Source organism: Phyllostomus hastatus, unplaced genomic scaffold (genome assembly GCF_019186645.2).
Source record: "Phyllostomus hastatus isolate PE091 unplaced genomic scaffold, TTU_PhHast_1.1 phas_contig_34, whole genome shotgun sequence".
Taxonomy (NCBI): Eukaryota; Metazoa; Chordata; class Mammalia; order Chiroptera; family Phyllostomidae; genus Phyllostomus; species Phyllostomus hastatus.
This window is the reverse complement of record NW_025333857.1, coordinates 66876491-66888987: the sequence shown is the minus strand read 5'-3', so window position 1 is coordinate 66888987 and position 12497 is coordinate 66876491. Positions and strand designations below refer to the sequence as shown.

The window sequence follows — 12497 nt, the reverse complement described above, 5'->3', positions numbered from 1 at the left end:
ACTTTATTGATGTGGATATTCTAAGTATGTGGGCTGTCTCCTGTGTGGTAGAATGTTGATTGTTCTCAATTAATGTCCCGATTTGCTCGCTGTCAACTTCAACTGGTCTACCTGACGTTGGAGCATTGTACGCTGAGAAATCTCCAGCACGAAACTTCGCCGACCACTTATGACACGTTCAGTCAGTCCCAGCACCTTCTCCGTACACTGCAGCAATCTTTTTTTGTACTTCAGTTGCATTTTTACCTTTCTTGAAATAAGAAAGCACGAGATACTGAAAATGTTGCATATTTTCTTCCATCTTCAATATTAAAATGGCTGTATAAAAATTCACCAATTTTGGTAAGCTTTTTTAAGTGCACGCTGATATGACAACTATCATAATACAATCTAACATAATTGCTTCAAATGAAGTTAAAGAAAACTAATGCTACTAGTGCCATCTTATGGGAAAAGCCAAATGAACTATTTGGCCAACCCACATCATAACATTTGTCAGATCTAATCAGCACACAGAAAGCACACCAATTACTTAAACAGAGAATTTGATATAAAGAACTATTACCTCGCATAAAGTTGTTAACTGGGTACTTGAAAGACTTGGAAGAGAATTCTGAGGCATTACAAAGGAAAGAACAACAGGCAGTAACTATTTCTCCCAGGGTGAGGAAACAAAAGGAGGAAGCTGGGGTTATTGAACCTTAGAACAGCGATTTTCAACCTTTTTCATCTCATGGCACACACGCCAATTACTAAAATTCTGCGATGCATCCAAAAATGTATTTTTGCTTATCTCATGAAAAAATAGGTATAATTTTAATTCATTCACATCGGATGGCTATTATGTTTGACTGTTGTCAATTTTTTTTTCTACTTGACAGTCTAAGGGAAAAGAGGTCAGTGCCCCTGACTAAATAGTCAGGTATGGCATGCTTTAAAAATTCGTAAGGCACACTGGTTGAAAATCACTGCCTTAGAAACTTAAAGAAGCTCTGGGTACTTAAACTCCAAAGCCATATACGTGGCGCTGGTGTCTTGGAGCTCTAGGCAGGCCTGCTGGGGCAGGGAACCAGACCTCTAAGGGGCGCAGTAAGTCTGGTTTTGTAAATGTTGGAGAACCGGAAAGCCAGATTCAACGGCTGCTTTGGAAGGGAATAAGACGCACTGCTGGAATGGGACATGCGGGAAGAGTACACAGACAAGAAGCCCACAGGAAACAAAAAGCGAGTTCTTTCTTCCCCCAACCTGTCACTTTCCTCCAGTGCCCTCTATCAGCAAAGCCTAACAGGGCGCCCCCTGGCAAATGGGCTTTGCAGAGTCCCAGGTCAGCTTAATAAAGCAGAGTATAGGGTGGTGGGTTTAGTTATCAAAGATAGTAAGAGCTTAATAGCTAGCACAGCATCCCACTAAGACAAGTAAAGCACAGCCTAGTGATTCAAGGTGATGATTTCATCACACAACTGAACAAAGGAGAAAAACATATAATTGAAAAAGATTCTAAATAGGCTACTAAATAAAATTCAACACTCATTGCTTTTTCTATTTTTTTCTAAGCAACGGAAATTTAGTTTTGTTCCTACTTCTGAAGGCTGGAAGTCGAAGATCAAGGTGTCTGGCAAGTTTTGTTTGTCCTGAGGTCTCTCCTCTTGGCTTGCAGATGGCTGTCCTCTTGCTGCATCCTTACATGGACTTCTCTCTGTAGGCATACGTCCCTGGTGTCTCCTCCTCGCATAAAGACACCAGTCCTCTTGGATTACGGCTACCCTGTTATGACCTTATTTAACCATAATTGCCTTTGACCTTTACTTAAAATTAATTGATCATAGTTGTATGGGTTTAATTACAGGCTCAATTACATTCCATTAAGTTATGTCTATCCTTATGCCAATACCACACTGTCTTGATTACTGTATCTTTGTAGTAAGTTTTGGAATCAAGAAGTGTGAGTCCTCCAACTTTGTTCTTCTCTTTCAAGATTGGTTTAGCTATTTAGAGCCCCTTGCAATTCCTAATGAACTTTAGGTGCAACTTGTCCATTTTTATATATAAAAAAAAGGCAGTTGAATATTGATAGTATATTAGTTTCCTAGGGCTGTCACAAACTGAGTGGCTTAAAACAACAGAAAATTTTTTCATCACAGTTCTGCAGTCCAGAAACCCAGAATGAAGGTGACATCTGGGCCATACTCTCTGTGAAGTCTTTAGGGAGGAGTTCTTCATGCCTCTTCCATGTTCTGGTGGCCCCAGGCGTTCCTTGGCTTGTGGTAGCATAACTCCAATCTCTGCCTCTTTTTTATATGGCCTTCTTATCTATGTCTCTTCTCAATGTGTCCTTTCATCTTCTTATAAGGACATCTGTCATTGGATACAGGGCCCAACTTATTTTGGAATGACCTTATTAAAATTAATTACATCTGCAAAGATACTTCTTCCAAATAAGGTAATATTCTGAAGTTCCAAGTGGATTTGAATTCCAGCAGTGGGGGCCAGCGGGGTACACTATTAAACCCATTACAGAGAGAGATTACACTGAATCCGTAGATTACTTGGGGTTGTATTACCATCTTAACAATATTAAGCCTTCTAATCCATAAACGTGGGATATCTCTTTATTTATTTAGGCCTTCTTTAATCTCTTTCAATAATGTTTTGTAATTTTCATTGTAAAAATCTTATAACTTCTTGGTTACATTTATTTCTAAATATTTTATTATTTTTGATGTTATTGTGAGTGAAATTGTTTTCTGAATTTTATTTTTGGATTGTTCATTTCTCATATACAGAAACACACATGATTTTTGCATGTTAATCTTATATATTTCTTAGAATTTTCTCTGCTAGTAGAGATAGTTTCATTTCTTCCTTTCCAATTTGGATGCCATTTATTTCATTTTCTTGTTTAATGTCTCTGGTTAAATTTCCAGTACAATGTTAAATAGAAGTGGATAAAACAGACATTCTTGCTTTGTTCCTGATTTTAAAGGAAAAGCTTTCAGTTTTTGAACAATAAGTATGATGTCAACTGTGGGTTTTACATGCCTTTTATCACAGAGAGGAAGTTCCCTCCTACTGGATACCCAAATTCCCATTTGGGTATTTTAATCATGAAAAAGTGTGGGATTTTGTCGAAGCCTTTTCTGCCTCAATTAAGATAATTGTGTTTTTTTCTTTCATTTTCTTAATATGGTGTTTTACATTGATTAGTATTTGTATGTTGAACTAGTCTTGTATTCCTGAATAAATCCCACTTGGTCGTGGTGGGATTTTAACATGCTTCTGGGTTCAGTTTGCTAAAGTTTCGTTGAGGACTTTTGCACCTACACTCATAACAGCTCTTGGTCTATATTTTTCTTTTCTTGAGATGTCTGATGCTGGCTCCAGACCATGTTAGAAAGTATTCCCTTTCCTTCCACTTCTTTGGAAAACTTAGAGAATAATTGCTCTTAATTTTTTAAATCATGGGTAGAATTCGCCAGTGAAGCTATCTGGTCCTGGGATTTTCTTTGCTGGGACATTTTAAACTGCCAATTCAATTTCTTCATTTGTTATAGGTCTAGGAAGGTTTTCTATTTCTTCTTGAACCAGTTTTTGTAGTTGGTGTGTTTCTAGGAATTTGTCCATTTCATTTAGGTTATCTAAGATGTTGGTGTATAATATGTTGTTTATCATATTTTCTTATATTCATTTTCATACCAGTAAGGTCTATATGATGTCCCCATTTCCATTCCTGATTTTAATAATTTCAGTCATCTCTGTTTTTTTCCTTAGCCAGACTAGTTGAAGGTTTGTCAATTTTGTTGATCTTCTCAAAGAACCATGGTTTGGTTTCTCTGATTCTATTATTTTCCTTTCTTTATGGCAGTTGTCTCTGCTATAGTCTTTATTTTGTCCCCCTTCTGCTTGTTTTAGGCTTGGTTTGCTCCTTTTTTCCTAGTTCCTTAAGGTGGAAAGTGAGGTTATTGATATGAGATATTTCATCTTTTTCAGTACAAATATTTAATTTCCTTCTGAGCACTGCTTTTTACTGCATCCCCTAAGTTTTGGTATGTTGTATTTTCTCAATGTATTTTCTAATTTCCTTTGTGATTTTTCTTCTTTGACTTATTGGTTGTTTAAGAGTGTTGTTTAATTCCCACATATTTGGAGAGCTTTCAGGTTTACTTCTACTATTGACTTCTAATTTCAGACCATTGTCAATGGAAAGATAATTGGTATGTTTCCAACCATTTTGCTTATTGAGATTTGTTTCATGGCTTAATATATGATCCTGGAGAATGTTTCATGTGCACTTGAGAAGAATATGCATTCTGTTGTTAGTTAAAGTGTCCTGGGTATGGCTGATTCTTTCTTCTGCCTGTTGAACATCACATCTGCTGTTGAAATCCAATGATGAGTTTTGTTCATATCTCAGCTCCAGAAATTCTAGTCGGTTCCTTTTTGTAATTTCTGTCCCTTTATTGTGACTCTCTGTTGAAAAAGTGTTCTCTTCATTTCCTTTAGTTCTTTGTACATAGTTTCCTTTGGCTCTTTAGGCATATTTAAAATAGTTGGTTTAGAGTCTTTGTCTAATAAGCCCAATGTCAGGGCTTCCCCAGGGACAGTTTTTGCTACTTTTCCCCTTTGAATGGGCCATATATTCTTGTTTCTTTGCATGCCTTACAATTTTTGGTTGAAAACTAGACATTTTGAGTATTATGATGTGCTCACTCTGGAAATCCGATTATTTTGCTCTCAGAGTTTGTTGTGCTTGCTAGCTGTGGGTTGTAGATGTTTTTGTTTAGTGACTTTTCTAAACAATCTTTAAAAGATTGTATTCTTTGTCTTGTTTGGTCTTAGAGATCCCTGTTTATTTAGCTTTTGGTCAGGTAATGGTTTCACAGAGATTTCAGTGAGTGCCTAGAGCTGGGTCTGGGAGGATGTTGGAGGGCAGGAGGAAAAAAGAAAAAGAAAAAGGAAGGGGAGCAAAAGGAGGAGGAAGAGAAAAGAAACAAAAGAAAACTAAGAAGAAAAAACTCCAGTCTTGGAAGACTGGCTCTATATTTAGACCCTCCTGCAACACAGCCCGGTTATTTACAACTACGCTTTAGCCTTCACTGCTGCCTTGCACTGAGCCTGAATATCAGCAAGAGATGAAACCACTGGGTCTTCACAGGTCTTTCCTGAGCATACATCGTGCCCTGAACAGATGCGTGGATTTCTCAGTTCCGTGTTACACATGGGATCTTGTCGAAGCCCTGACTTTCCAAAGAACCCTCTTACAAGCTTTCCCTCCCAGGCCTTCAGCATACCTAGTTTTTATTTTGAACCATGGTCTTTTGCCCCAGGTGGCAAGTGTTCATTGCTTCTCTTTAAAATGTTTTCAAGGAACACCCCCCACTTAGCCATTTTTCTGTTCTGGGAGAGTTTGGAGTTAAGTGATAGAGCCAGTCCTTCAGGAAACTCTCAAAACAAACAAAATCTTTTGAGAATTAGATGTGTTCTTTTCCCTCTGGACTCAGATACCCACACTGAGAACACACTTTGCTGTTTCATAATTTGCACGGCCATACTGGTGCAAGGCAAAGTTTTAAAAAATATCACAAAGCTCTCCTACTCCTACCATACTGAGTCATCTTTTTCTTGATTTAACTTCATTTAATTGCTCTTAAACTTTGGCTGTCTTTCAGAGGTCTGACAAAGTTGATTTTGGCAGTACACAGTAACATTAGCATTGAAAACACTTGAGATTATGAAAACCAGGAAGTTCAGTTTTCAGAATATGACTTCTGAAAATAATTGATGTCCAAAAGCCTAGGACCAAGAGATTTTGTCCAAATATAAGACAAACGGTTACTTTAGACTTGTGTGTCCTCCAAGGTCTGGGAATCACTATATAACAAATCTGTGAATATACTTTGTAATCATCTGGCCATTCTGATAAGCTGTTTCTCCAGTTATAACCATTAAGGCTTATGGTTAAGAGTAAGGGAATGCTGCAATCAGATAAGACTTATACATGAGTCCTATCTACTGCAAGTTTTTTAAAAGTATTTTGTTTGTAATTCTTATGTCTTTCTTACAGAGCATCCATGAACACAACCACCCACTGGTCAGCTCCAGTTGTATGGCATGGCACTTATGAAGAAAAAGTATTGGAAAAGTATTACACAAATCATAAAATTACTGTGGGGCTGACTGTGTTTGCTGTGGGAAGGTAGGAAGTACCAAATGTCCTTTATATTCAGGCTGTTTATTGTAGAAAATGAGAGATTATCAATAATTCCACTGTAAGAATCTAGAAAAAGTAGAGCCAAATGAGGCCAAAGCAAGCAGGAGTAAGGAAATAATAAAGAACAGAAACCCATGAAATTGAAAACAGAAAAACAATAGAGAAAAATCAGTGAAATGAATAGCTGGTTCTTGGAATAAAGTAAAATTCACAATCATCCAGAAAGTCTGACAAAGAAAAGAAATGACACAAATTACAAATAACAGGAAAGGAACAGGTTATGTTATCTCAGACCTTCAGATATCAAAAGATGACCAGGGAATACTATAAAACACACTACACACATACATTTGACAACTTAGATAAGATAAACCTTGAAAACCATAAACCACCATAATCCAACCAACATAAAATAGATTATTTGAATAGCCTGACAGCTATTGAGGAAATAGAATTCATAATTTTAAAAACTCCCAAAATCTCCAGGCCCAGATGGTTTCATGGGAGAATTCTAGCAAATATTTAAAGAAGAATTAACATCAATGCTACATAGTCTTTTACAAAAAAAACAGAAGAGGGAACATTTCCCAGTTCATTGTATGAAACAAACACTGCCCTGATAGCAAAATCATACAAAAAATGCAAGAAAGTATAAAGTTGAACGTGTCTATTAGTAATTAAAATTATAAAGTTTATAGTAACCTGTTATTAAGTATTGATATTAATGTATTGTTTGTTAGGAAAAAATATAGACAGAGAAAAGGAGGGAGGAAGGGAGAAAGGGAGAGGAAGAGGAGAGAGAAAGGAAGGAACAAAGGAAGGAAAGAGGGAAAGAAGAAACACTTCCCGGCAATGACATTGTACATCTGCAGGGAAAGACTTCCATAAATGGTGCTGCAGAAAGTTGATGCCACCAAGGGAAAGTTAAAATTGTACCTCTATAGCATACCACACACAAGTATGTACAAACATTAAGTTGCAGGTAGTTTAAAGACAAAAAGTTAAAGGAGAACTATAGTTTATCTTCATAAACTTAGAACAGAAAAGGATTTCTTAATCAAGACACGGAAAATAGCTCCTGCTGGTGTGGCACTGTTGGTCGGAGCAATGTCCCATACACCAAAGAGTTGGCGGTTTGCTTCCCAGTCAGGACACGTACCTAGACTGTGGGGTCAATCCCCTGTCAGGGCATGTATATGTTTCTCTCCCACATCACCATTGTTTCTCTCTCTCTCTCCCCCTTCCTCTGTCTCTGAAATTAATAAATGTATTTTTTAAAAAAAGACACAAACAATATTAACAAAGGGGAAGGCTGATGAATGTGACTCTATTAAAATTAACTTTAACTAAGAAATAATCAGAAAAAAAACCCCAAATTGATGGCCATTGTACAACCTGATCAGGACTCTTCAAAACAGTCATGGTCATGAACAAGGAGTGAAACTGACACAGGATGGAGGAGATTAAGGAGACATAAGGACTAAATGCAACGTGTGTCCTGGATTAATCCTGGAAACCAAAAAAGGCCATTGGGGGAAATACTGGTGAAACCCAAATAAATCTGTGGTTTAGTTAATAGTATTTTACCACCGATAATCTCCTAGTTTAGAAAAGTGTACCATGGTTTTATAAAATACTAACATTAGGAGAAGGTGGGTAAAGTGTATATGGGAGCCTTCTATAATATATTTGCACCTTTGAGTAAATCTAGTGACATTCCAAAATAAAAGGATTTTTAAAAATTAAAAAAATGATAAGTTTCCCACTGTAATGCCTGACCATAAGCTTCTTTGATTATGAATGCCCGACATCAGGCTTTCGGTTGCCGGGGCGCCCTTTTCAGACAGACATCCGCCTCAAGTAAGCTCACTGCCGTCTGCGCCTTGGATAGCAGCTGCACAGCTGGACAAAGAGCCAGCTGCCCCATGCATGAAATGTCCCTTTTAGAAAGCCCTGCGGAGCCTTGGTAACTGACCCCTTGAGTAATCCCACTTTTTCCTTCCCACACTTTAATTTCCACCCTTATGTTTTAAATTTGCTAGTAAAAAGTAAACTTGTGAAACCCCAGGCACCCCATCCTCTATCAGGGGTGTCCCACCCATGGGCCATGGGCTGCAGGAAGCTCAGGATGGCTATGAGTGTGGCCCAACACAAAATCGTAAATTTACTTAAAATCTTTGCTCCCAGTTTTCGTTAGTGTTTGTATATTTAATGTGTGGCCCAAGACAACTCTTCTTCTTCCAGTGTGGCCCAGAGACACCAAAAGCTTGGACCCCCCTGCCACCCCAACAAAGGCAGAATCCCAGGTCTGAGTTTGCTGTCTCCCTGCCTCCCTGCTTCCCTGTCTGGTGGTCCTGGGCACACTGTGTACCCTCCAGGACTTGTGGCCCTTGTGTTTTCAAAGCTCCCTGATGGCTGTTCTGGGGTGCGTCTTGCAATCATGATAAGAACCACAGCGCTGGGTCAGCTGCACTATTGCTAGGGAAATGTTGGTGGGGGTCTCACCACAAGGAGTAGGAGCCCAGGTAGATGGCCCCAGGGATTCCTAGGCTATTGCATCACTGTCAGTAGGCTGGGACTGACACAAAACAGCCCTATATCACACCACACTAAAAAATTAATTCAGATGGATAACAGGCTTCAATGTGAAAGGTCAAACAATAAAGCTACTGAAAGAAAATGCAGCTTTTCACTACCTTGAGGAGGAAAAGATTTCAGAAGCATGAAACAAAAGCACTAACCAGAAAAGAGATGTTGATAAATTGGACTCCTTTGGATTTCAGTTGCTAGCTTCCTAGATTTCATTCTTTTTGTTACTGAGTAATAGTCCATTGTATATGCATATAAACCACGTCTTCCTTGTGCATTCATCTGTTGATAGACACCTGGGCTTGGCTACTGTAAATAATGCTGCAGTGAACATGGGGTCCATATGTCTCTCCCAAGGAGTGTTTTTGTTTTCTTTAGATAAATTCCCAGAACTTGATTTTAAAGATTAGATAAACATTATTTGAAGCTGAGCCACATATGATTACCTTTCCTGTCTAAAATTTACCTGAGATTATTTATTACCCCGAGACTCTTCTCCTGGCTTGAGAGACTGGAAATGAGAAAGTTTATTTTCCAATCCAGGAATCTTAGCACCACATGAAAGGCCATAAAGCAAAATAAGGGAGCCGATGCAAGCAGTGGGGTATTAACCATCCCACCTCTGACTGTTTATGCATAACTGACTACTCCTGAAGCAAGCCACGGGTATCAGTGCAGTGACCCAAGACCTTGCCCGCCCACAGCCTCCAAAGCAAGGCCCTGCTGCTCTGACAACTCTGAAGACTCTGGCTCCCTTGCACTGGGCTCCGGGCAGTTTCCTGATCTCACCAAGTTTCATTCACTCTTGTGAGGAACTCCTCTCCCTGATCCTTGGAACCCCGCTGGGGAGAGGAAAGGCAGACAATTTTACTATCTTTTACACTGCTTAAATGCAACTCCAGAAGCATATCTAATATTTGGTTGCTTGGTAGCATTTTCAGATAAACTATAGTCAGTGTAATTTAAATAGTATGTGTCCCACTAAAACACAGGTGGCAAACACAAGGCCTGCAGGCCAAACCCAGCCCTCCACCTTGTTTTATCCCGCCAGCACCTTGTTTCTACCCTGGCAGTGCCGAGCTCTCGCTTAACTGTTAAGGAGTAGTTACATTTATACAGTCCTCAAATTACATCCGGCCCTTTGGAGGCAACCTCGAGGCGATGTGGCCCCCGGCGAAAATGAGTCTGACACCCCTGCACTAAAATATAAGAAAATAAACTTAATTCTTTTTTTTTTACTTCACAGATACATTGAAACCTATTTGCTCAACTTTATATTATCTGCTGATAAGTATTTTATGGTTGGCCAGAGAGTCATAATTTATGTCCTTACAGACAACTTCTCCAAGGTGCCTTGGATAGAGCTGAATCCCCTCCATACAATCAAAGTTTTTGAAATTAAGCGCGAGAAGAGATGGCAAGATGTTAGTATGATGCGAATGAAGACCATCAGCGAACATGTTGTAGATCACATCCAATATGAAGTCGACTTCCTCTTCTGCATGGACGTGGATCAAGTCTTCATGAAGAAATATGGGTTGGAGACCCTGGGGGAGTCAGTGGCTCAGTTACATTGTTACTGGTACAAGGCACATCCTATAGAGGTACCTTACGAGAGAAATCGGTTATCAGAAGCATATATACCTATGGGTCAGGGAGACTTTTATTACCATGCTGCTACATTTGGTGGTACTCCCGTTCAGGTTCTCAACATTGCCAGGGAGTGCTTCAAAGGAATCATGACTGATAAGAAAAATAACATTGAAGCGGTGTGGCATGATGAAAGTCACTTAAACAAGTATTTCTTTCTCCATAAACCCACTAAACTCTTATCTCCAGAATACAGCTGGGATGGTCGTGTAGAACGTACTGGTGAAATTAGAGCCATCAAAATAATTTGGGCTCCTAAGAATTATAAAGTTGTTAGAGCAACATGTAATGAATAAGCCCTTCCTCCCTTACCCGTTATGAATTTAAGAGCATCGCTTTGTCTTAGATGATCAGCCCTTGTCAAGCCTTAGCGGTAAAAAAAATCACTGACAAAACGGCGAGCTCACCAACACAACACACTCATACTCCTCCTCACATTCATCTGAATCGTCTGGCGTGCGATGTAGCAGGTGCGGAATGCATGCACTCACATCAGATTTGATAAAATCACGCAGTGATTTTATATCCCCTGTGAATGTTGACAATCTGCTATTGGTGGGGTCACACTGAACAAAATCGAACCTGTCACAAGAAAGTGAAACCTGAACTACTTTCACTGATCCAAGTAGATAAACGTTTCTCACATTACCTGAGGCTATGGATTGTCTGGAGGTGCGGATAAGGGAAAGTCCCTGTGACTGTCCTAAGAAGCCGTGTTAAAACTTGGAGGACATCAAAGCTGCCACCAGATGGGCAGACAGGTAGGAAACTTCGAGTTGCTCAAAAAGAGCGATGTGTTTTAAAATGACAAAGTTGTTTATTGTAAAAGCTAATACGAATAAAATAAAAATAATATGGAAGGAAAATTGAAAGCATCCCTTTACTCTCTCTTTGAAACCCTGCCCCTCAAAATTCCTTTTATATGCACTTATATACCCGCCGCATGAACACACACACATATGCACATGTGCTGTATGCTTATATAATATTTTATACAAACTGACTTATCACACAAATGCACACGCACACATTTACTGGTAGCCAGGGTCCAGGCAGGAAAACAGGAACTGCTATTGTCGGTATTCCCAACAGTGGAAATTTGAGATAGCGAACTGGACATATAGATGATCAGAGAGCTGAGGAGCACGCAAGGGAGAGTGAGGTAACTCATAACTGTTTCTTTTAAATGAAGGCAATGACCCTTCTAGGGCTGGAGGACACACTGTAAGGTGTCCAAAAAGGGCTAAAACGCGGCATGAGTTGCCTGACATGAGCTGGGACAACAGGGAGAGAAATTCTAGTCACTGCTAAAGATGCCATTCAAGTGAGTAGTAGAAAGAGAGAGCGATTGGGAGAGGGAGGCTTTTCTTCTTCTATTTTGCTCTCTTCTGCCAGTGACGTTCACTGTCTGATGCAAGGGAGTCTGGGAAATGTGGTCTCCGCCACACCGAGCGGAGGGTGGGGAGAGATGGAGAGCCATCTGAGAGCACAGCAAACGAATGGCTACCAGTCCACCCATCTTGCCATGAAGTTCCCATTCTCGCCCTTCTACTCACGCCCAACTCTCATAAAACATGTTTCCACCTTGCAGAATTCAGCTAACTTTTGTACCAACAAAGAATCACTTTATTCCCCAAAAGTGACACACAAAGCAGTTTCCCTCACCACGTCCAGGAACGCCAGATGACAGGGGGTCCTCTCCCTCAGGACTATTGGCTCTTCAGTGTGCTGAGCACCCATCTACATGGAAAAGGAAAAGAACACTCCTCATTCAAATAGGTAGGGGAAGGAAAAGGACAACTCATCGGTTTACATATAAAGATATATGCTTTATGTGACAATGCATACTTACAGTAATTATGTTTATGATTGCGTGCTTGCTGTAGTCCTATTGCTGTAGCTGGAAACATCTGCCACAATGTTAGTTCTTGACTGTATTACAAATAATCTCAATAATGGACCTCCCTTAAGGTTCAGAGAACCAGGGAGAAGAATCCAATAAACATGCCAGATAGTTTAGAACATGTGCCCGTGTTTTAGCTACAAGGGG

General features: G+C 39.6%; 1 protein-coding gene across 1 annotated transcript; it reads left to right on the top strand.

The window, feature by feature from the left end:
* The first annotated feature begins 6068 nt into the window (after positions 1-6068).
* On the top strand, positions 6069-10743 carry LOC123819634 (N-acetyllactosaminide alpha-1,3-galactosyltransferase-like). Its single transcript, XM_045840016.1, has 2 exons — positions 6069-6193; positions 10044-10743. Exons 1-2 carry the CDS (start codon positions 6069-6071, stop codon positions 10741-10743), a joined length of 825 nt encoding a protein of 274 aa, XP_045695972.1.
* Positions 10744-12497: the final 1754 nt, after the last annotated feature.

Bases quoted from the DNA above. Each gene is read 5' to 3' on its own strand.
- LOC123819634 (XM_045840016.1), top strand. From the start codon at position 6,069: ATGAACACAACCACCCACTGGTCAGCTCCAGTTGTATGGCATGGCACT. The intron at 6,194-10,043 runs GTAGGAAGTACC...TTTACTTCACAG, and splicing joins ACTGTGTTTGCTGTGGGAAG to ATACATTGAAACCTATTTGC.